Source organism: Corapipo altera, unplaced genomic scaffold (assembly GCF_003945725.1).
Source record: "Corapipo altera isolate COAL_440 unplaced genomic scaffold, ASM394572v1 301, whole genome shotgun sequence".
Lineage (NCBI taxonomy): Eukaryota > Metazoa > Chordata > Aves > Passeriformes > Pipridae > Corapipo > Corapipo altera.
The window spans coordinates 2,545,066-2,569,046 of record NW_020884926.1 but is presented as its reverse complement, the minus strand read 5'-3'; the positions used below and the strand labels follow the sequence as shown (position 1 = coordinate 2,569,046).

At 51.2% G+C, this 23,981-nt stretch overlaps 1 protein-coding gene across 2 annotated transcripts in view; it reads right to left on the bottom strand.

Moving 5' to 3' along the window:
• The window catches only part of NOC2L (NOC2 like nucleolar associated transcriptional repressor), a 43,088-nt gene that overhangs the window by 4,766 nt on the left and 14,341 nt on the right, over positions 1 to 23,981 (bottom strand). For both annotated transcript variants that reach the window (XR_003530114.1, XM_027658111.1), the window contains exons 13-18: positions 18,311 to 18,424; positions 18,060 to 18,161; positions 13,259 to 13,402; positions 8,325 to 8,438; positions 4,898 to 5,033; positions 548 to 688 (exon numbers count right to left, since the gene is read on the bottom strand). Coding sequence is in view for 1 of the 2 variants with exons in the window: in XM_027658111.1 (XP_027513912.1) it covers positions 548 to 688; positions 4,898 to 5,033; positions 8,325 to 8,438; positions 13,259 to 13,402; positions 18,060 to 18,161; positions 18,311 to 18,424 (751 nt within the window). In the remaining variant the exon portion in view is untranslated. The remainder of the gene's footprint in view (positions 1 to 547; positions 689 to 4,897; positions 5,034 to 8,324; positions 8,439 to 13,258; positions 13,403 to 18,059; positions 18,162 to 18,310; positions 18,425 to 23,981) is intronic.

Below are 23,981 nucleotides of genomic sequence, written 5' to 3'. Positions count from 1 at the left end.
ACCAGGTCTGAGCCCACAGGCTGGTCAGTGGTTCTGTGCCCACACACTGTCCAGTGCAGAAACCCCCATGGATGCAGGGCCTTGGACATGGTCTCCTGTCAGTCCTGCCCAGGGAGGAGCTGCAGGTGAAGGGTTACCCTGTGCAGCACCCCATGCCCCAGGCACAGCTCAGATGAAAGGGGACGTGCACCCTGCACACCCCACGTGTGTGTGACCTGCAGGGAGCCTCCAAGCAAGGTCTGTGATCTCCAAGCAAGGCTTCTGTACCCCTGTTGGGCTGGGCTGTACTTGGAGTCTGTTTGAGCCTCGCTGCAGGAAGCCCCTGAAAAGAGATGAAAGGGACTGGGGGCTTGTTAAGAGCGAGGCCTGAAAAGATCTTAACCCCTTCTCTCCCTGGTGTAACTCAGAACTGCCAGGTCTCCCTACCCAGGGTGTGTGTCTGTGTGTGAAGTCCCTCCTGACACTCTCAGCTCACAAGAGCAAAGGAACCTTCAGGCACCAGTGCTGTCAGGAATTCCCTTCCCCTCTGCCCAGCTGCTCCACTTACCATCTGACTCACTGTCCTCTCCCAGTTCTTCCTCGTCCTCCTCGATTTCATAACTTCCTTCTTCGTCATCATCATCCTCACCATACTCCTTGCTGCTCTCTTCTGAGCTGTCATCTGATGCCTGCTTGGCTTTGCCTTTACCTGCAAGTATTTTCACCATGTAAATGGAAAAGTGAGGAGCAGCACACGTGCAGGGAGGACATTGAAAGGGCAAAGAGCTCAGGAGTGCCAGACACACACCAGAGGGGACGTTTCTCCACATTTCTCACACCTGTCTCATCAAAAGCCACATCTCTCTTGCACCAGAGGCCTGGAGAAGGATGGATTTAATTTCAGAGGCACCTGCTAGAGGCCAGGAAGGCCAGGACAGAGTCAAAGAAATCAGCTCAGAACCCACAGCAGGGTTTTACTGCTGAAGCCCAGGATTTGCTGCTACCTGGTACTTATGGAGCACCACTGGCACAGCAGCCAAGTGTTCATCTTGGATCTGCCTGCCCTGCTCAGAGAGACAGGAAAGCTGGACAGACAGAGGAGTACAGGGAGAAGAAACGAGCCTGCTGAAAGGAGAGGGAATAAATCCCACAGCTGAGACCAGAAAAGGGCTGGTTCTACTGAGAGGTGGTGCCTGTGTCACACCCACCTCCACCTTCCATGGTTAGTGCAGTGGAGCACAGGGGTAGACTCTGGTTCAGGGCATCCTTGTAAACCTCTCTTAACTTTGTTCCCTCTGTTTGTCACAACAAAAGTGTCTAGGAACAGGCACTGCTGTTGAAAATTCCCTCTGCAGATGGCAAGCCAGGTCCAAGGGAGCCTGGCAGGAAGGGTTAAGAGCCCCTGGGTGCTTGGCCTGTGGGAAAACCATCCACTTCTGAGCCTCTGGACCCAGATTTCTACTCATGCTGGGTTTGCTGCAGTGGGGGAGTGCCTCTCCCCTCTCCCTCCTCGGCGCCCTGAATGCCACCAGGCTTTTAAATGACAGAACACAAGTTCTGTACAGAGGGAGCAGCAGAACCAGCTGCTTCTTGCCTCCTTCCAGCCCTGAGCTTACAAACTGCTCAAGAAGCTATTTATTCACAATTCAGACTCTGCCTGGAAGCTGCCTGTACATCTTTCTCACTCTGTGGTCCCTGGGCCACACCACGGCGCCTGTTTTTTGTCCCACCCTCCCTGCCCAGCAGCTGACCTATGCAACTCACTGAACTGGAGACAGAGCCATCAATAAGCTGGCTGCCAGCATTCCCAGCTCCCTGTCACCACCCTGTCTGCTCTGCTCTCACCCATCTGTCAGCTCTGCCAGCACAGTTCCCCCTGAGGGATGGGAAGCCACATCCCACGGCTGGAGCTCCCAGGCACTGCGAACCCTTGCTCCACAGGAGATGGACTGCAGTGCTGCCCACTGCACCCCATCACGGTGATGGGCACCTGAGCAGCTCAGGAAACAACCCAGGGCACGCTCTCATCCATCAAACACCAGGCAAAGCACCAAGAGATCTGGCAACCAGCTCAGCCCAGAGGATGCACGAAACCAAGTGTGGGCAGGGATTGGGTCATTCCTACCTGCTGTGACACAGGAATTCACTGAACTTCCCCAGCCTCCCCTCACACACAAGTCCCAAATTCCACCTCCTGAGGCACAAGTGCATCAGTGAGACCCCAGAAGACAGTGCTCAGGGGGCTGTAGGGAACCACTTCTGCCCCCCTACTCCTCAGCTGCCAACAAGCCACAGCAGGAATTTTCCCACTGGTAGGAAATGAAAAGCCCTGCCCTCTCCCTCCACACCCCTGGCCCCCACCAGTCTGGCATTAAATTGATGTAATATGATTAGGCGAGGGATAAATGAAGAAACCTGTTCAAGTTCATTAAGGCTCAGCAACACCTAATGTGGACAGATCACTCATTACTGCCAGGCCCGGGGAGACGCTCCCTCCTCGCCTTTAATTGCCTCATGACGAGGCAGCCCAGCACCTCTCCCGAAGCCATTAATGATTTCCAGCCTTGCCTTTCCTCCCAGAGATCCAGCTGGTAAATGAGAGGAATGCAGGTACCTCCCCACCCCCACACAGACTGATCAATCCACGCTCTTTCCTCCCCAGCTCCTCATTCTTTCCTGCTCAGGGGGATCCCAAAATGTGCAAACTGGTTTCTCTCCCCTCTTCAACCCTTGCAGAGACCCCCGCCAGGGAGTCTCTCCATCCTGCCAAACCCATTCCAGAGGGCAGCTTGTCCTGATGTGATGGAAGTGTCTGCATCCACCACCTTCCCTGCTCCCTTGGGGAGGATGCCAAGGGTGTGTGATCCTGCTGAAATGAGCAGGGAGCTTTCAGCTCCACCAGCACAAGATAAGGGGAACCTCCCCTAGATCCACAACACTAAAAAACAATTGCAAATTCATCCCTTTCCCTGCTGCACACACCAGTACACTGCTGCCATTTCTTCTGGGAGTGGCAGCACCACATCCAGGTGGAGGCCAAAAAAGGAACCACCAGAAACAGCCAAGAGGCAGCATCATCTCCTTAGGAGGACCACAGTGGATCCTGATCCAGTGGGCAGGAGGCTTAAAGATCCCCACAACACACCAGTGCCACAGTTACTTCCACAGCACCAACGTGTCCTGGGTCAGGTCTCTCCCCGCCTCTGTTCAAGGTCAGCATCACTGGGCATTCTCAACTGCACTCCTTGTTTTCCAGCTAAACCTTTTTCCCTCTCCCAAAAGGTCCATCCAGGGTAGTCTTATCTCCATGCCTAGATTTCTGCCATGAGCTGCTCAACATGCCTCTCTTGGAAGCAGTTTGAGGCTGATTTAAGATGAACCAAAGTCCTACCGTTGCCCCAGACTCTCCTTTTGACTCTTTGGAGGAGAGGAGATTGTTATGCCTTCAATCTCACAGGTAAAGAAGAAGCAAAGACACAGGCCACAGCAGCTGCAGGGCCTCCCAAATTCCCTTGCATCTGGCCACCCAGGAAAACAATGCCCACAAAACACAGGGAAGTGCAGCACTGGCTTCTCTGACAGTCACTGAGTGCAGAGCTGGGAACATCTCACACCCCACACAGAGCAAGAACAAGAGCTCATTGTGTGCATCTCCCAAAACACAGATGCTTTTCCAGCCTCCCTGTCTCCTGTCCCCTGCCCACTGTGGAGTCACACCACTGCCAGAGGGGACTTCACCCTGTGCCACCACAGCTCCTCTGCCCCCACCCACCACCTGGGGATCCATGTGGGGCTGAGCACAGTTGCTCCTTGAGATGGAACATGCCTTCAGGGCTGCTCCCTTCCTCCAGAAAACACCCTCCTAAGAACAAAGGCTAAGGAGAGATGGCTGGCCCAGGAATGGTGGAAGGCCAGGCCCATCACTGGCACTGCAGTGCTGGTGCAAACTCAGACTACACAGCACAGCTGTGGGAACTAAACAGAGCAGGGAGAGCCCTTGGATATCACATGGATCTCAGACCTCACTCTGTCACAGTGGATGGCAGACCCTCAGAGCTGCCAGAGCCTCATGCACAGATGTCACAGCACAGGCCCAGGGTAAAGCCACACCTAACTTGTGGATTGCAAACCTTTCCCCCTTTTATGTCCCCCTCCCATTCTTTGCCAGATCACCTACAAAAAATCCTCTGACTTCAGCCTCAAGCCATCAAACTTTTCCAACCTGTTCTTCCTCCTGTGCCACAGATGCCTGTGAGGGAGAGGATGCTCAGTGGTTCTGTGGCAAGTCTCAAGGTTTATCCTCACACCTTACCCTGGGCACAAGTTGTATGAATGACAACGCATTCAGAAAACCTGGGATATCCCAAACATTCCAAATGACAAAAAGAACATCCAAGTTTATCCTCAGACTCTGTGGTGAACTTCTCAGGCAGGTTCCACAATTTACTGTGGCCCTCTCGTGGCCACAGCCAGAGGGTGACATCACCCACGTTCTCCAGGTTTTCTTGGCTTGTCAAGAACACTTGGAATGTCAGTCACCATAAAATAAATAGATCAGAAGTTCATGCAAGGAGAGGATCAAAGATCCTCCTGCTGGTAACCAGCCCCTACGATGCACAGAACCTGTCCAGCCAAACATCTCTTGGTTTTTGGGCTCTCAGGTTGAGGTCGGTGTGTGTGACAGAAGAAAGGTGCCAAGGGGATGAGAGAGGTCATGCACAGAAAAAGACTAATGCAGGACTAAGGCTTTAAAATGAGCTGGACTGACAAAGGAGAGAAAGATAAAAGCCTCTCAAACACCATCATCCTGTGCTCTCCCTCCCTACCAGTGTATCTTTTGAACCCACCATGGCCATATTGACCCACATCATATGGAATTCTGGACAAGGAGAAGGCAAGCCCAGCCCCAGCCCTGTACCTTTTACAGAGAATCCACTCTTCTCCTCATCAGAGTCACTGTCCATCTCGAAGAGGTCCTTGAATTCCTTCTTATCTTCCTCCTTTCTTTCATCGTGCTTCTTGCGCTTGATTTCTGGGAAGTTCAAGTCTTCAAGCTGGAAAAAAACCCCAAACCAACAGTAAGAACAACCTTAATTTGTACTTTTAAACATAAAATGCAGTGTTTAAACACAGGACTTGGCTTTGCCCAGCCTGCCAAGACCGGCTGGGTCTGTCTGCTGCCAACTGGGAGAGCCACAGATCTGTGAGCTGGTCACAAAGGTGACTGATACACACAAAGCACTGCTGCTCTATTGATCTTTACCTAATAAACTACTTTTGCTAATGGACCATCTACTGCTGGTACCTTAGCAGGGATAAAAATGCAAGATATCCACGAGGAGCTGGCTGTAGGATCTCTGGACTGAAAGCCACGCAAGCCCAGCGAAGCTCAGGCAGCACAATCAAGACAGACTGTGCTGGTCCTCTCTGCAGCAGGACTTCCACCAACACCAAAAGCTGTGACAGCTACACCAAGGCTGTCTTTCTGGGGGCAGATTTCAGCAGGGTTAGATGGCAGGGATGTTGTTAAAGGTCTGCCTGCACCCCCATCACTCGCCCTCGTGGAGGATCAATGGGCCAAGAGCCCCCTGCTGCAGCCAGCCAATATCAATGCCATTAAGCACTTGCCATTGACACCACCTCACTGCTCTTTACACCTCTCCGGAGGGGGATTAGGGGGAGGATTTACTCGCAAGGGCTCAGGCCAGCAGGGCAAAGATAATCAGAATGCAAATTAAATCCCAAGTGCTCTGGGAACATCAGCTGCCCGCTGCCCTGCCTGGCTGCACACCCCCTGGGAAGCACTCAGGCATTAGCACACATTAGCTTGCTTGGAAACATTCACCCCTCGAGTAATAACTCATTTGCTCCCCCCTACCCCCAACCCCTCAGACCACCCCTCAACACGCTCCTCCTCGACCACTTCAGCCCTCCTGAGAGCTTCTCCCAACGGGAACAGCAGGGAAGCACAGCCTGTGTGGAAGGGCAGCTCTCAGCAGAGAGAGAGAGAGAGGGAGGGATGGGGAGGGGAGACAAGGGAGATGGAGATGTGCATTTGCTCCCGCAGCCAATTCCAGCAATTTCTCCCAGCCTGTTTCACGGTTATGGTCCCCAGCTGGGCAATATTGATCCTGGGAGCTGAGCACTTACAAGCAATAACCTGCAGCACCGGGATGGAAAGTCAGGAGCTGGTCAGAGAAGGGGAGAGGGGAACAAATCACCGACCACCATTTGCAGGGGCCTAATTTTAAATCATCTTCCCACCTGCTCTTTTTTTCCCCCCACTGTGAGAGGCCTCTGCTCCCACTGGCCCTGCCGGGCTGTCTGTGGTGGGAGGGTGTGGGCTGGCTTTCCAAAACTGCAGTCATTCCATGCCAGAGAGGAGACTTGGGAAGCAAAATGCAGCAAGGGCATTGATCCAAAGGCACTGCCAACCAGCTGCCCTCAGCTGACCCAGTGACAGACTGCCACCATCCTCTATAGAATCACAGAATGGTCTGGGCTGGAAGGGACCTAAAAGATCTCATTCCACCCCCTGCCACGGGCAGGGACACCTTCCACTATTCCAGGTTGCTCCAAGCTGGCCTTGAACACTTCTAGGGATGGGGAGTCCTCAAGCCCAGCAAGCCCCACCACGAGGCAGGGGGGTGAAAACATCTTCCATAGACCCTGTTATTTCTGGTGGACACAACAGCCTCATGTGCTGGCAGCGTGTTCAGCAGGGAGCAGAGGCTGTTAGTCCTGTATTAGTCTTTGTATTTTCACACTGCCTAGGAAAAGTCCCCGTTTCCAGAGGCACCCTACAGTTTTGGGTGACCATCAGTACTGGCTGAACTCAACCTGAGCATATTACAAAGGACCTGGTGTTGAATCCTGCTGAGTTGTGATACCTCCAACTTTGAGACACCACAGAACTGCACCTCAAAATAAAGGCACCCAAACCCCTGCTTGCCATGGAGTGATCACAAAGCAAAGGAATGAGACTTGTACTGAGCCACAGCTCACAGATACGGGCTGTGTTCATCACACACAAGCAGTAATTAGGTAATTTGGGGGCCAGTCTTTTAATCCCCAGCTAGAGGGTTACTATCTACTGAGTCTCACGAAGCCGATTAGTCCACATCCCATTAAAAACCATTGGGAAAAGCAAATGGAATGGGCAGACAGGGTCAGCGTTGTTATATAAGGCAGGGCTGCAGCTCAGAGCAGCTGAGAGACAGCCTGATCTTTTTTTTTTTTCTTTCCTGTTATTATTTTTTTCCCCCCAATGGCTGCTAATGGGACATGGATTTTCCCAGCCCTAATGGGCCTCATGGTGTTCACTCTCCTGCTGGGGCTCACAATGCTGCATCATTAAACTACCAGTCCCCACCGAGGCACACAACAGCTCCATTCACCAAGCAGAGATGCCAGGCAGCCACGGGCCTTTCCAAGATTGTGACTCCAAATTCTGCCTCTCTCTGCAGTCTATCTGCTCAGCCCCCTTTCTGCAACAGAAAACAAGCCCCTGTCACTGCCTTTCACACTTCCCCTGGTTTCTTGAGTCTTGCTATATGAAAGCAATGTCCTTCTCCACCTCAGCTGGTCCTGGACACCCCAAGGAGCTCCAGCTCCCCTCCTCCACTTAATAGAATACAGGGGCTTGTCTGCACTGAGGGCTGATCTCTCCCCTTGTGAAAGCTGCTTCAGTACCAGGAAGGTGTCTAATCACACCAGCAGGGCCAGTTTTGGGCAGGAGATTAACCCCACTCACAGCCATCACTTCTCGCTGTTTCTTAGCCCTCCCTCCCAATTTCCTCTCTGCAAAGGCCACATTCTTTGCCCAGCACACAGTGTGCTTTTTGTTCCCTCTGCATGGCTGCCCCGGGGATTTTCAGCCTCCTGCCCTTCTCTCAGCCTGCTCTACAGTACTGAGCATTTGTAGGATCTCCCAGGTCTCCTACCACGCCCTGGGACTCGTCTGGGAGCCAATCATCCTCATGTCCCATCGATTATTTTAATTGTTCCCCAGCATACACTGGAGACACCAATTATATCTGTTTCCTGCTGCCTGGCCAGGAGCCTGGCTCAGCCACTTTCATTGCATTAGCATCGAGACAGCTTTCCTTTGGACTCCTAATGGAGCTCCCACCCCCTCCTCCTGCATCCTGGAGTGGCCAAGGAGCCTTCCCTTGGGCAGGAGATGTGGGAAATGGTTGTCTGGGCACTTCTGTCCAGACAGCAAGGCCCACCTCACAACCAGCCACCCCCACCATGGGTGCTTACCACCCTGCTGCTGCCAGGACGTGGCTCTTGTCTTCCCATGGCACAGATGATGCCCAGTAAATCAGGGATTTAGAACTTACCCTTTCTTTGCCACTGATTTCCAGTTGTATCTCCTTCTCTCTCAGCTTCTTCCACTGAGTGTAATACTTGGTCAGAGGTGTCCCCTCCTCTTTGACCTGCTTCTCCCATTGTTCCTGGGGAGAGAAGGGGGTACAAATTTAAAGGTTTTCAAAGCACTTTTCCATTTTGGCAGACACAGGGAGTCAAGAGCACAAGGTTTAAGACCCTTTCCCAAACCACATTTTCTCAGCTTATGGGTAGAAGTTGGCAACCATGACTAAGAATGCAAGGAGGGCTAAGTGTGACTTCAGCCACAGTTATTTAAGCAACCACTGAGCCAGAAGTGGTTGTGACTGACAGCTCTCCTTAGGCAAAGCAAGGCCTGAGCACTGCAGGGAAACCAGAGGAAGCCAAAAGCTGAAAGGGACAGGTTGGACAATGAAACAGCTTAATAATGTGATGCCAAAGCACAGGACACCAGTGGCACTGAAGGACAGCATGAAGTCCTCACAAAGGAGCATCCATGGTGGTTTATATGATGCATTAGCTTATGGAAGATCAGATTGTTTCAGCATGAAATGTGGGTTCCCAGATTCCTATTTCTGCTTTCTAGGCGAGGCCTGATTCTCAGAGTTGCTGAGAACTCACAAGAGGTTCTCCTAAAATGAGTCAATGCCCCCTGGGATCCACTGTTACTCTCCTGGCCTTGAACATTCACTTCTGCTCTGGCTGCAGTGAGAAGATGCCAACAAAGAAGTCAAGGCAGATGATGCAGCTGCTGTACTGGGAAAGGAATTACTTCAACTGAAACTTGAAGGGAGGAATAAAAAAGGGACAGACTAGAGGATCTATCAGGACAAAATCTCTATTCCCTGTTCCTTCAATGAAGGCATCTGATCACCTGCTCAGTCCTTGCTTTTAATTCAGGAAAACATCACACGAGCACTTACAAGCTCTAAGTACCAAAAATGTCTGATTGCCTGTTCCCCCTGTTCCACAGCCAAGTGTTTATTTTTGAAACAAACATTCCCCTGCAGGGTCTTGGACTCATCCCAGCCTGGAGAGAGGAGAGCATGAAGAAGTGCAGAGCCTGTTTTCTGCTGCCCAAGCGGGGAGAATAAGGAGGTGCAAACACCCTAAATGGTTGGAAGCCAATTAAATGGTTAAAAATTCTTTTATGCTTCAATCATCTGGCATGTCAGTGCTGAAAGGGGGTGCTGCTATGTCATATTAGAAACATTCTTCTTAATCTGCCAACATCCCTTTACTAAAAACCCCCACAGAACTGTTACCTGGATCACCACAGAGCCCAGAGGCTTTGCATTACCCCACAGTAAAAAAAGTCAACCTAATCTAAGCAGAAAGACATGACATATAGTAAGCAGGAATTGAAACAGGCAGAGGAGGAAGGGAATGAGCAACAGGAATAAAGCTTAGCATAGATACACCCAAAGGTCAGCACAGATCCAAAAGGAGTATCCTGAATCTAGGGCTGGGAAAACTGCAGAGCTCTGTATGGGCAGCTGTGTGTACACAGTGCTCCTGATCAGGGGTGAGAATGACTCCAGCAGAAAACACGGCAGCAGCTTAAATATTCTTCAGCAGATCTCAAATCAACTGCTCCTGGGGAGCTGAGCCCCAAAAGGAGGGAGCTGTGGGGTGGAGGCTGCAGGTTGTGAGCCAAGGCATGGGGAGAAGGCTGGTTGAAGAGCAGGACTGCGCATGGACAGTAGCACAGAGTCCCCAGCTCATGCCAGGAACCAAGCACTCAGTCTGTGCTGTGAAGGGAAATGCACCAGCCTACACCAGGTCCTGATTTGGCCCATCCCTGGGAGGGAAGTGGAGGTGACCCGTGGTCTCTGCTGCTGGTACTCTGAGCTCGACAATCAAACATCACCCAGTTCCAACAGCACATTTATGCACCTACAGCAGCCACCATCCACACCAAACTGAGCCAAACACACCCTTTCTGGGAATCTCAGGCACAGACTCCCAGTACCCCCCTAGACTGTCTGTAGCATGTCTCCAGGTCTGCAGGGCTGGAGCTTGTGCCTCCTCCCCAGCAGCACAGCCGATGTGCTGACACCAGTGCCAACCCCAGCCCGCAGATCCAGCACGGCCCCCCTGCCCACCCAACCCACTCCTCTGGCCAGAGCAGCAATTCCTGAGCAGCACAAAGGCACCCCACTTATAGATCGGGCTCAGCTCGTGCTGCCAGCTGTAATCAGGTGATTTGTTGAGGCTGCTTGGTATGGACAGCTTCTGAGAAAGGCTCTTCTTACAGAGAGGGAAGTGTTTGTTCTGCCTGATACAGCTCTTTTGGTTTGCAAGTGTGCTGGAACCCAGAGATAAAAAAGACCATTAAAACAATCGCATTTGTCTAGTCAGAACACCTCACTGGGAATTTTGAGAGAGGGGATGCCATCCCACCCACTTTAACCTTTTGGAATTCTCCTTCTATTGCAGCTTTTGCATCACTCTGCTATCAGGGAACACCCCGCATGGACTAAGCCCTGCACAGCAACAAAATTATCATCCTCCACCCTCCAGAAAAGCTTTCAATCTGAAATGTGAGATGGGGATGAACAAAGATCTGGAAATGCCATGGAAAGGAGGCAAAGCTTTCCACCAGCTCACTCCCTCACCTCCCCTTTCATGAAGCATGACAGCCTGAGGGGCTGCACTGCTCTCAAAATGAGGGGACCCCAGCTCAGCACAGGGGTCTGATGGGGAGCCCAGCACACACTGCAGGTCCATCTCCTTCCCTGCATCTTCCCCTGCCAATCCAGGGCCCACACCAGCGCAGAGGAACCAAAAATCACAGCAGCAGTACATTAAGCATCTGGATCCAACTTCAGCTGCAGGCTCCACTTTTCTTGGCTCTCCCTCATAAAGACCTTAATTATTATAGTAACCTATTAGCACTGTGCTCTCAAAAAAAAAAAAAAAGCACTGGCTCTTCATTCTTAACAATGACAATAAAAAAGTTAAGTTCTCAAAATAATAAGGAAGAAGTCAGGCTGAACACATCTGGTGTGCATGTCCCTCCATACCACAGTTCCTGGGATGTGAGGAGGGATCCTTCCACAGTCCCTCCATGTTAAGTTAAACATTGCAACCCCACAGCATTAAGTTCAATCCCCAGGCCATTTCTTCTTTGAAACAGTCCCTCAGGTATCTACCCCCTTTCCAAAGCACACCCACCACTCTGTAATTCCCCATGACAGCCACATTTTGGCACACTGCCGAAAGAATTAGCTTAGAATCTGGGCTTCCACAGTGGAACAAGGACAAATGCATGGGAAAACCAGAGAGCATTTGCTTTCAATTGCTCCTGCTGGCAAGGGGGACATGCACATACCTCCCCTTCCCTCAGCCCTCCTTCCCTTCCCTTCTCTGGCAGTGTTTGCTCAGGAGAGGTGCCAATGCCCCACACAGCTTGGAAACAACCCAGACTTCGAGGGACACTCCAAATGCTTTTGGGAAGCCCAGCCTCCATAGGAGCTTTGGCCCTTCTTGGGAATCTACACCATCTGCTTGTAAAGGTGTAAGGGGGAAACACAGGCCCAGCCTGGGTTCTGGGCACAAAAGATAAGCCACTGTGGCTTTTCCACCCCATAGAAGTGCTGAGTGCTCCCAGGAGCACTGATATCCCAGAAAATGAAGGGAAGGCTCCCTCCTCCCACAGGACAACACCACAGTGGTGCACAAATGCAGTTTGCACAGAAAATCTGGCGTCCTCCATGAGCAGTACTTCACACTTCACTCTATCCCCTGAAATGGTAGAACAGCAGTCCCCAAACCTGCTTGGCAAACTGGTGTCCTTCCCTTAACCAGCCTCCTTTACTCAAGGCAGGTGCCTGTTGATGCCACTCCAGAGCCAGCCCCTCCTGATTCACACTGATGTCACCCAGATATCCCTGGGAAAGCAGGTGCACCAACCAGGAGACACCCAGGCAGCAAGATGTTAAAATAATCATTTGGTTCTTACACAAGGCACTGCAGCCAGAGCTGCTGGGAAAAGCAGACAGTGGCAGAGTTGTTGGAAACCCTGTTTTTGTTTAGCTAAAGACCTTCCCCAGCTCATCCATTTCGTGGAGAGCCCGGGAGGTTGAAATCTCTGCCTCTGCAGTGGGTGGGTGGTCACAGCACTGCCCACAAAAATACAAACCAACAAACCCCAGACTGCCTTGCTCCAGACGGGACACAAACCAGCCCAACCCAGACTGGCATTTACAGAACCAAAGACTGCTTAGTCACGTCAAACCCAGTCCCACCAAACCCCTTAATCCCAGAATAGCACTGCTGTGTCCTGGCACTGATATGCCAGGATTTCAGTGGCTGATTTTCCTGCAGTCTCTGCCCCTCAGTGTCTGCAGACACATTAGTCTGCACTGCACTGCTGCTCCGTGCTCAGCTACATGCCAACGGGTGGAGCTTCCAATGATGCAGAACTCCAGACTTTCCAATAAACCATGTGGCCACAGAGACTGCTCTGACCCGTCAATCACCTTGCAGACAGAGATATTTTCACCTCCCTCCTGCCAGGCAAGGAAGAGCCAGTCTCCCTACTTCCTCTCACAGAGAGGACACACACAGCTCACCCGTTATCGGGCTTGCAAAGGTGGCAGAATCCCCCCATCACTTTGGGCACCTTCCTCATCAGGAACGGGATGATGAAAGAAAACTTCCCAGCAAAGGCAATGCCCCAGCAAAGCAAGGCATTTCCATGCATGTGTGTGCTTTACAAACAACAGAAGGATACAATTTATGGGCTGTGTTTTCCATGAGGCTCTTGGCTGCTCAGCCTTCCCGGGGCTCGGTTGTTTGTGAACATCTGCCCCACCGTTTCCAGGATCTCCTCCTCCTCCTCCCCCCGCTGCCACAAGCTCAGCCTAGCATCCAGAGCCTGGCTGCCTTTCCAGGAAGGCCACATGGAAGCAGCAGGACTCACCACAGCCTCCCTGCTGGCCACGCCGAAGGCGGCTCTCTGGCGCTTGCTGGAGATGTAGGCAGAGTTTTCCTGCAGCTTCTCCAGGAGCTGCCGGATGGGCTTGCAGTAGTTGGCAACCTTGCACTCCTTCAGGAAGGATTTCAGCTGGGAGGAGGAAAAGGAGAGGAAGAATGAAAGCAATATGAAAGTTTTCATAAACAGCAAAAAGAAAAAGCATTTCCCACCCGCAGTGACAGCACCGGGGCATCTTTTCCCTTTAATTCATCCCATATTCCAGGCAATCGCCCAGATCAGGCCTGGGGGTCCTGCCTCCCTGGGCTGGGAGGGTGCAAAGAGCTGCAGTGATGGGCCAGATGTTTCTATGTTACCCACAGCAGGGGCCTTGCTCAAAACCAGCTGTTTTGCACCCTTTAACACTGCTTTGTTCTGAAAAGATGGATCAGTGGAGTTCAAGCAGCCAGGAGGAAAAAGTCTGTGCTCTTGGGGCTTCAACTTCCAGCTGCTGTTGCAGTTACAATAGCTCTGTCTCCTGCTCTGTCAAATAATGAGGAGGACTGTGGACCAGATGCATGAAGACCAGGAATAACAGTGGATACTAAATGGCCAGAGGCCCAGGGAAGCCAGGATTGGAATGGGGAAAGCTGTCTGTGGGGAACATCAGTCGATATTGGGATGGGAATATTAAATACAATGGGCTGTGGGTGAGGCTGATGGCTGGGATTGAAGGCAGAGTTTGAAAAGAGATTTAAAATTGGGGTGGGGTGCGTGTGTGGGCTGGGAGTAAGGGCCTTTAGCATCCTTTGGTGCTGCTCCAGGTGGGTCAGGACAGAGTCAGCAAGGTGAGACTGGCTTCATGTCTGAGTGCACCAACCCGGCTCCAACTGGCACCACTGACTTTTTGAGGGTTCAAACCCACACCCCCACCACATAAAAATCTACAAAATAACTCTCCAACACCACTGCACTGCTCTGACACCTCCAAGATAAAAGCTGAGGCAGCAGTGGATGCTCCTGATGACAGAATGAAAGATGGGGGTGTCCACATTGACTCATGCCTTGAATTCCAGTTTACTACTCTGTCTGCTAACAGTTTTCACCAACTCCAAGACAAGCCTCTGGAGTGCTGTCCAAATTCTGCAGGTCAAGCTCTTTGCTAGACCCATATATAAATACACACACACACACACACACTCTACACAGACACTTGACTTAGAGAAAGAGATCCAATAAGGCAAAAGAAAATGGTTAACCACAATGGAACCTTCATCTCAGCTGGGGCCTGCAGATGCTATCATGATAGAGATAAAGGGTTTCCAGTCAGCAAATACATTACTGCCTCCCCTACCCATGGCTTCAAATGTTCTGCCTCAAAAGACAGAACTGGGGGAAGGATGAAGATGTCTCCCTCCTGTGAAGCCTTGGCTTGATGTTACATGCCAAGTGGGGAGGTTTTAAATGTTAATCAAGAGGTGACAGTCACACCCAGCCCCTCTCTGCCAGGGCACTGCTCTGCTGATGGGTATGTTGCTGCAGGACCTGCTGTCTGTGACACACATGGAGGATCTCCCCCATTAACCAGCAGCAGGGACTTCCCTTGTCCCTTTATCCCCAGCACACACACACCTGCCATCACACAACCACCTCAGAAAAATGAGATTTAAAACAGAGACCTTCCCTGCTTTCCACAAAGCACACAGCCCATCAAAACAGTACAAAGAAACCATCAGCAAAACTATTCTCCTGCTGACGAAGCCTGTCCTACCCTCACTCCCCCCCTTTCTAAAATATTTATTTTTTATAGGTGCTGCATATTTATCTCCACTGAGAGATGCATTTGTCATTCGATTTATCTCACTTGATCCCCACAGCTGCAGCCCCAGATCCATTTCATCCGCTGCCACATACATTATCATTTTTCTTCCCTTGCAGAAGTGTCACCAGAAATCCTGTGAAATCTCAGGCTCTATCAGTGCAGTTTGGTGCTGTGTGTTTGCTCTCACAGCCCCTGTGCTTCATTTCTGCCCCCCCCCCCCCCCCTCTCCCAGCCTTGCAATCCCTCACAGTCCCACCACTATCTGCCACAGATATTAATGAAACGTAATGAGATCTCAGTCCCGTGTTAAGAGGCAGGGAACACAACCAGGGAGGTAAAAGAAGATAAAGGACAGAGAGAGAAAAAGGGTCTGTGCATGCCTTTTCCCGCTCTGCCAAATAGAAGTCATATCTTTCCAGAATAAAAGCAATCAGGACATAAATGTGTGTGGATATATGTCATTAAGATCTCCCACCCCAGCTAAGCAGCTCTGTGATTAGTGGGATTGATTCTGTCTAACTGCCAACCAAAGGTTTACACCAGCAGAGACCACAGCTCCTCTTACTGTAAGTGATGCAGGAAACTAGAAATGATCTGAAGCGGCTGGGCACGTCCTGCAGGGAGCCCAAATCATGCCCAAACCCCTGCTCACAAAAAGCAGGAGGAATATTGAACTGGGGACAGAGTGAGCAGCAGCAGGAGTGGCTGCTGGCAAGGCAGCCCAGCACCTCCTGCCCTTCTGTCTCACTGCAAGCCAAGCCTGGATCGTGCCATCTCCTGCCTCCACCAGCATTGCCTACCTCTCAGCAGTGCCAGTTTTTTCCCCCCTCTAACCTCCCACCTCTGCTCTGTGATGCCTGTCAGGGCTCTAGAGGAGGGAGGAGGCTCTTCCAAGCATCCAGAGGCTCTGCACTGAGCTCCTCACTAACCCATGGAGGCAGTGACCACCACGGGGTCACCCCTGGGGCAAGAACGGCAGCTTTGACCCATCTCCCGTCCCCCCTGGGCTCTCCTTTCCTTTGATCTGCCAGGGGTGCTTCCTGCCTTCCAGGCAAGGAGGAGGTTGGAAAGTTGAGTCTGAAGGCAGTTCAGCCCAGCTTCTCCCAGAGCCGCTGACCAGAGGAGAAGGAGGAGGAGGAGGAGGAGGAGGAGGAAGGCAGCCCTGGCCAGCTGGAATGCAGCCTCCGTGCGACGGGTGCTGAGAGAAGCGTGAGCTCACCAGGGAGGGAGCGTCAGGACAGATGGATTTTTACAGTTAACTGGAACTGCTCCAGGAGAAAAGCCTCTCCTCCCCCCGCCCCATGCCTTCCCGAAGGCTCCGAGATTTTGGGAAGCTAAACCTCAAGCACCCCAGCCCGGCAGACGCCACGAGGCTGCGGTTAGTGGCAGCCAAAGAGGAACCCGATAGCATCAATCCTCTGCAGGAACCCAGGCTGGTCCCAGGGTGTGTTTGGAAGCCACGAGGTGCTCGGTGCCAGAGGGCCGTCAGCCGCTTCTCACTCCAGCCAGAACATCGGCTCCGACAGCTCCGATGCTCCCAATAGCTGCTGGCTGGGAGGAGAGGGCCTTGTTTGCTGCCAAAAAAGTGAGGAGCACGCACAGCCAGCGAGCACAGGAGCTGCTCTGATGCACAGAGAGGGCCTGTCAGCTCACATTAGCCAAGGCAGCTCCTGCCAGCCAGCGCTGGGCTGTGCCAGGCTGGCGGCCCCGGCCAAGAGCCGTGTGCCTGACAGATGCCAGGCTGCTGCACACACGGAGATCTGCCTCCCAAGCAGCCCGAGGGGCACAACCATTGCTCCCATGTCAACCAGAGGTATGACAGCAACAAGGTGTGCAAGCACACAGGGGCTTGTGGCAGGCACCAAACAAGCTGGGGTTCGTGTCCCTGTGGAGGGCAGGACAGCAGCCCTCTGCCAAAGCTGTGTGGCACCTGCCACTCCTGAGTGAGAATAGAGAGGGCTGGAGGAAGGGAGGGAACATATTTCAAAATATTTACACTGAACAGTGCTGTTTGCAGCTTCCTCATGAGGGGTAGCACTGGATCCCTGCTCTGTGTGGCCAGTGACAAGACCTGAGGGAATGGCTAGAGTTGTGTCAGGGAAGGGTTAGGTTGGATTCCAGGGAAAGGTTCTTCCCCCAGAGGGCACTGAACAGGCTCCCCAGGGCAGTGGGCACGGCCCCAAGGCTGCCAGAGCAGCCAGAGAGTTTGGACAATTCTCTGAGGGACAGGGTGGGATTGTTGATCCTCATGGGTCCCTTCCAAATCACAATATTCTCTGATTCAATAATAATCTTACTGTTCAAAGCAGAGAGGTCACGGCTCATTCAAAACTGGAGTCATTGAGCCAGCAAGGTATCAGGGAAAGATGATGCACAGTAGGGATGCACTGTACTACTGGGCTGTTTTATTGTGGGCAGTAAGGTACAAAACCAGGGAAGTGGCCAGGAAGAGCACCCTGCACCATGGAATGCCAGGGGAGAGGCAAAGGAGACTGCTGTGAGGGGCAGCAAGGAGGAGGGATGGAGACAAGAATTGCACTATGTTGTGTGGAGGGACTCGGGAGAAAGTGCCCCGGTGGCTGGAGAAAGGAGGGAACATTGCCATCTTGTGGAGAGCACCTCAGGGAGGCTGAAGGCAAGGAAAAGCACGGGCTCACAGCAATTCAGACAACTCTGAATGCCAAGAACTCACCTGAGTTCCCCATCCCAAACCCCATCCCCACAGCAGTCATGCAGCCTCTGCTCCACTTTGGTTCCCAACAGTGGCAAACTCCACAGCCACTTTCACCTACCTTCGGCCTCCTACTTAGATGTGATGCCTCTATTCCTCCCTGAGAACTCCCCAAAACACAAATAAAAATTAAGATTAAAAGGTGAATGGCTCTCCCTTCATTTTGAGGGCCATCCTGAGTTCACTGTCAGCTTCAATGACTTTATCCCTGCCCTGTGTACACTCATGGCATGACCAAGAAGTGTTTCACACCTTACCTGAATGACAGTGGGCAGAACCAGCTCTGGGAACCCAATGCTGTGGGCTTGGCTGTGGAGATACTCAAGCATCAGGTCATAGAGCTGGTCAATGAGTCCATCCTGAGCAGGAGAAACAGAAATAAAGATATTGCATAGGAACCAAACCCTACAGTGGTTGGGAAAGGAGTCTCCAGCCTTATGGGACAGGGCACAGAGGTCACTGTGTGCTGCTCTGTGGGTCCCAGAGAAGCTGCTGAGGTCCCACTTACTCTGAAGGCCTTTTCCTGCAGGTTGGCATTGGAAAGCTTCAAGATCACAGCGAAGTTTATGGGCTTGGAACTCATTCGCCCTGGCTTCTTGTTGAAATCCACTTGTTGGAAGACCTAGAGGAGAAAAAAATGACTGTAAAGACGATCAGGTCACAAAACAAACACCAAAGGACTCAACTGAGATCGTGCAGTTGGTGGCAGAGCTGAGGAGACAATCCAGAAACCCTGATTCCTGCTCACCTGCTCTGATCACCGACCCACAGCTTTCCTAAATATCCAAGAGGTATTTAGGGGACAGTCAGGGAGCAGACACCAACCACACTTGGAGCTTCAGAGACCCAAGTGAGAAAGATGTCACAGAAGTTGAGGTAAAAGGAGACAAACACAAGCAACAGCGCAAGAAACTGGAGGTTTGTTCCTCAGCCTCACGTTTCTAAAAGTCAGAAAGATCAGACCTCAGTGCCTGGGTGGATTTTGGAGCTGTCCCTTAAGGTAAGAAGATTTTTCAACAGCAAGACCAAACATTGCTTACACCAAACCCATTACCCTTCCACTATCACTGAAAAGATTGTCCCAGGAAGCAAAGACCAGTAATTCCTTTTCACAAACACCCCCTGCACCAATTATGGCTGAACAGCCTTTCAATACATGAATATTACTCTCCGTTGACAAATTCCATTTTATAGCAAGACACTTGGAGAAAAAAGAGCCTCCTCCCCGAGTTTGAGAGGAGACCCTGCACCCTTCCCATCAAAATGATGACACAAGCCCCAGGGCCCAGCTGGATGCCCAGCAGACTCGTATAGAATGTCCAAAGGCAGACCTGCACCTTTGCTTTTGTGTTTTTCCAGAGTTTGTCTAATAATAATGGCTGGGGAGAGGAGGATTTGTGGAACAGAAGGTCATGGTAAAAAGCAGAAAAGAGAGAAGTTCACATATATGTGCATGACTGTTTCTCCAGGGTGGCATCTCAAATTTGGTTTTAACTCAATGCCATTATTGCCTTAAAACTTCAACAAATTGTAATCAAGAGCAACAACTACAAAAGTGTTTTCTCAAATTCTTTTTGGGGGAGTTTCCCAACTTCACTGGGGGAATGGCAGCACGAGTCAGGTAGGGCCAGGATCTGCCTTGGTCCCTGGGCAGACAGCAGGGTACACTGTGTACATCTTCCTCTGAAGGTGGGATACAGGGATGACTAAAAGGGTTATAAAACAAGCAACAATACAAATATGCCCTTTCCCAGCCTGTCAGGGACAGAGGGAAAGATGGTAAGAATGTAAAAAAACCCAGATTCCCAGAGATCCCCATCAGGGGATCACAAGTTGCAATCAAGGGAGGTGTTCACTGGCAATAGGAACTAATAAAAAGAAAAATAAAAAATGAGCCAATAACTGGCAACATTTGCATATCCGATGACAACATTGAGGGAATGAGGAGCACATCCTGTCCACCCACACTTCTGAGCACACCTCAAGAGCAGCTGACAGCTCCTCTCCCTGTGCCCAACGCTTTTAAATTGCACTCCTGAGCAGGAAATAATTTCCATTCCCTCTATGCAGCAGCAACACATCCATCATCAGACCCCAAGCAGCCCAGCAAGGTGGGGATGCAGCACACACTGATTGCTCCAGGGTGAGGTGAGAAGGAAAGGGAGGGTGTTCAGGTCACACCGGTGCCCCCGGGCCAGAAAAGCATGGAGACGACTATTGATTTTTTTACATTTTATTTGTCAATCCAGGTTATTTGGAAGGGAGGGACAAGCTTGGTGGCTTGTGAAAACAAAGAGCCCTTGCCTAGGGAATCGATGCTATAAACCTCGTTATGCACCGTTATTTCTTTGGCCAAAACAGGAGTATTGATCCCCGAGGTCAGACACATTAAAGCAAGAGGAGTTGGGCTCGGTGGGATCCCAACATGCCTCCAGGCAAGCAGGGAAATGCAAACAGAGGCTTTGGAAGTCACCCAGGAGGAGTTGGGGAGCCAGGTCAGGACATGTAGGGAAGCGGAAAAAAAAATGTGGTTCCCATCTTAAAACACTGTGCAGAATGGATCAGCTACCAGGGAGACTGAGGGAGAGCATGACTGATGTCTAGGAATCCTGTGGCAGGGTGGGAAGGTGATAATGAGGGACTAGAGGGCCACAGAACGTCACAAGCCAGCAGTTTGGCTGAAGTGATAACCACTAGCAGACAGAGGGAAGGACAGGGCAGCACAGGCAGGAAGGAGGAGGATTTTTGGCACTCCCAGGCTCACAGATGTCTTCCATGTGGGCAGTGGGAAGGGAGCTGGGATGCACAGTTTACACTGCCAGAGTGCAAACCAGACAACCAGCTCTGCACCACAGCACTGCCACTCTGTCACCCCATCACTTTTCCTTCTCTCAGGCTCTAGGAAAAGCCTCCTGGCATCTGCTTTGATCACCCCAAAGCTGGATGCCCCGGACCAGCTCACAGCAGGGACATTGCTGGGCCTGCAGCTTTCCCTTGGGTCTGTCAGTCACTTCTGTCTCCCACTTCACTGAGGGAAGGGCTCAGTCTCATTAAGCTGCTCAGGCAAAGTCCAATTTTATTGTCAGGTTCAGCCAAGCTGCCCAACTTTCTGCAGAAGTTGGTCACAAACATTTTAAGGTTTGAAGTCACCCTGCAAGTCACCTCAAACAGGTACCTCGGGGCCATGTCCAGCCAGATCTGGATGTCTCCAAGGACAGACACTCCATTATTTATCTAGGCAATCTGTTCTAACATCACCATATAAAATTGTTGGATTTCTTGTTTCTCTGTGTAGTTTTTTTCCCCTCCAGTGTATAAGTCAGGCCTCCTGTATTTCATTTTCTGTGTAGTGCAGGACACTTATCTGGTGTATCAACTCCTCCAAACTTCATATCATCTGCAAGCTTGGTGATGGTGCCACTCTGCCCCACTATTCAAACCCTTAATGAATAAGATAACCAGTATCAGCCCCAGCATCAACCCCTGGGGTGGGTGGTTGGCCTCTAGCTGGATTTCAAGCCACTGATCAGAGCAGGAGCCTGGAAGTTCAGCCAGGAAACTCAGTTGTCAATACACCTGCCTGCTTATCCAGTCTGCAATTCATCAGCTTGTCTTGTGAGGAAGTTCTGGGAGATGGTATCCAAAAAACCTTGACAAAGAGAAGATAAACAGCATGCACTGCTCTCCCCTCATGCACTGAGCCAATCCTCTCAGTGCAGAAGCCCATTAGATTGGTCAGGCATGATTTCCCTCGACAGCCCTGGTACCTGCAGGGCTGTGATCCAGAATTTAAGGGCTGCAATACAAGGGTGGAAGGAAGAGAATGAGGAAAAGGGAAAAACAAGTCTTCACTTGGTGCAGCTTTGTCTAAAGTTCCAGTTTTTCCTCTCAGTGTAAAGGAGACAGAGTCCACGTCTTGCAGAAAACACGAGATCTGTGTTTTAAACAGACCAGTGTTTAAATGTATGGCAGTGTCCAGCTTTATCCATTCCCCAATCTTCACATCAGCTGATTTTCTGCAAAACATTCCACTGCCCACTCCCATATATGTTGCTCTCCAAGCCCCTGGGAATTTTCTCCAAAACAAGACTCCAGCCATTAAAGTGTCAAAGTGAAACACTCCTGGCCTTCCTAAGCATGTCAGGGTTAACCTACTCTGCCATCCCTCTGCAGGGGAAGCCAGGTTTAAATTGGCATGCAAAGTCTGCCTGGGGGGAGATTCCTACCTTGTCTATCCACACCTGCCTTCCAGCAGATGAGCCACCAATTTTCCTGCTGCAGAAGCCAGTGGCTGTCACACAATAAGTGAAGTGATGAAAAAAGGAAGATTGAGATCTCACAGGCCTTTCAAGGGGAGTAACGGTCCAAAAATAAACCCCTGCCTGCTCTCCACTCTCTCCCAAGCCACCTCTTCCTATCTAAGATGTAATTTTAGCAAAGCTGCTGTGTTTGCTCCATCTTGGAAAGCAGAGTCAGAGAGGAGATGGCGCTGGATGCCCACGCTGGGGAGCATCAGCCCCTTGTCAAGATGCATCAAGCAGCCAGCTCTCATTTCCCTTGGCAGGGGCTTGGGGAATTCCTGTGCCTCTGGGAATGCACAAATGCTCAATCTGTGCCTCCTGAACGTGCAGCAGCAATTCAGGGCTGCTGAGGGCTGAGACAAGAGGCAGCAAGGACTTGGTTTCCTTGGTGGAGAAGGGAAATGCTGAGTTACACAGTCACTTCTTACACAAGAAGCTTCACAGAATCTACACTCTCAGGCCATGTAGAGCCCTCTCCAAAAAGTGTACAAAACACAGGGTCAGGAACTCCACAGCTGTTCTTTTACTGCACTTGGATTCAGCTGAAACAGTGACAGGGTAGTTTTTCTCCTTCCCATCAAATGGAGCACAGCCTATGCTGGGAAGGCTTTTCAGACCCAAATCATGCTCCCCAAGTGCACTCCTGTTTAGCACCAACATACTGATCACATCCTTCCATCCCATGATGGTTTGGATAATGGGCTTAAAATGGATTTTGGGTCATGGCATGGTGTAGAATGGGACTAGTGTCTATTGACTTAGTCACTGCTCAATTTGTGAGCTGGCACAAACAGGTTCATAGTCAAAGCACTATGGCTGGGCATCAGAGTGCAGATTCTCCTCCCAGCATCACCACAGCCACCTTGGGACTTTGGACAGGTCACTTCCCACTTCCTGCCATCTCATCTGCACAGCTGGAATACAATTCTTGCCTTGAAGACAGCTTGTGGAGACACTCTGAGGGTTCTAAGAGTGTTCAGCTACCTCTGTGACAGAGAGGAGGAGGGAGTTGGGAAGAGACAAAAGTACAAAGGGAACAGTCCTGAATGCTCCTGGGAACTCCACAGACTATTTGGGGGATCCCTTGCAGGAGACAGACAAGAAGAAGGGAAAGGTTGACAGTTGCAGGGAGATTTGAGAGTTTAACATTGTGACAGTTACAGAAATCTTGGGTTATAGAAATTAAGGCACACATTTACCCTGTCCCCTTCTCTCCCTTGTCACCACACCTGCACAAGCAGAGCCCAGCAGTGCCTCACAAACACACCCAGCACGATGGGATGTGGTTGGGGGCTGGAGGAGGCTGGGAGGAAGCTCTGAGTGCAGTGTGGGAACATCTGGCTGGGGCCTGACACTCGGATTAGAGACGAGGTGTCGGGGCAGGACATGAAGGGGGGGGGAAGGCCCCGAGGGGAAAAAGTTCTACCTTTACAGCACTAAAAAGTAAAAAGCAGAGAGAGAATCCTCACCAGAACCCCAGAGGGGGGATGCCTCTCTCACAAAATCTGGCTGGCAGAGTTTCAAACACGCATGGCCAAGGGGAAGGAAGCAGGGGAATGGCAAAGCCACACAGGTCGGGAGGAGGTTTATAAACATCGCTGCCTTCCGCAGGCTGAGGATGTGGTTTGCAAGGGACATTTACAACAACCCCAAACCACAAAGGCCTCTGCTTCAACAAAACCTGATTAGGAATGAGCCTGGCTGACTCAGGGCTCTTATTATAGAAGCCTCCCTCCCTCCTCCTCCTCCTCCTCAGTGTCCAGCCTCATGCTGACCCTCCTGGGGCTCCCTGCATTCCTCACCCCGCCTTGCTCACACTTCTTCAGTGAAATTTGGCTGCAAAACTTCTGTGTTACCTTCTCACAGCAGCCAAACTAG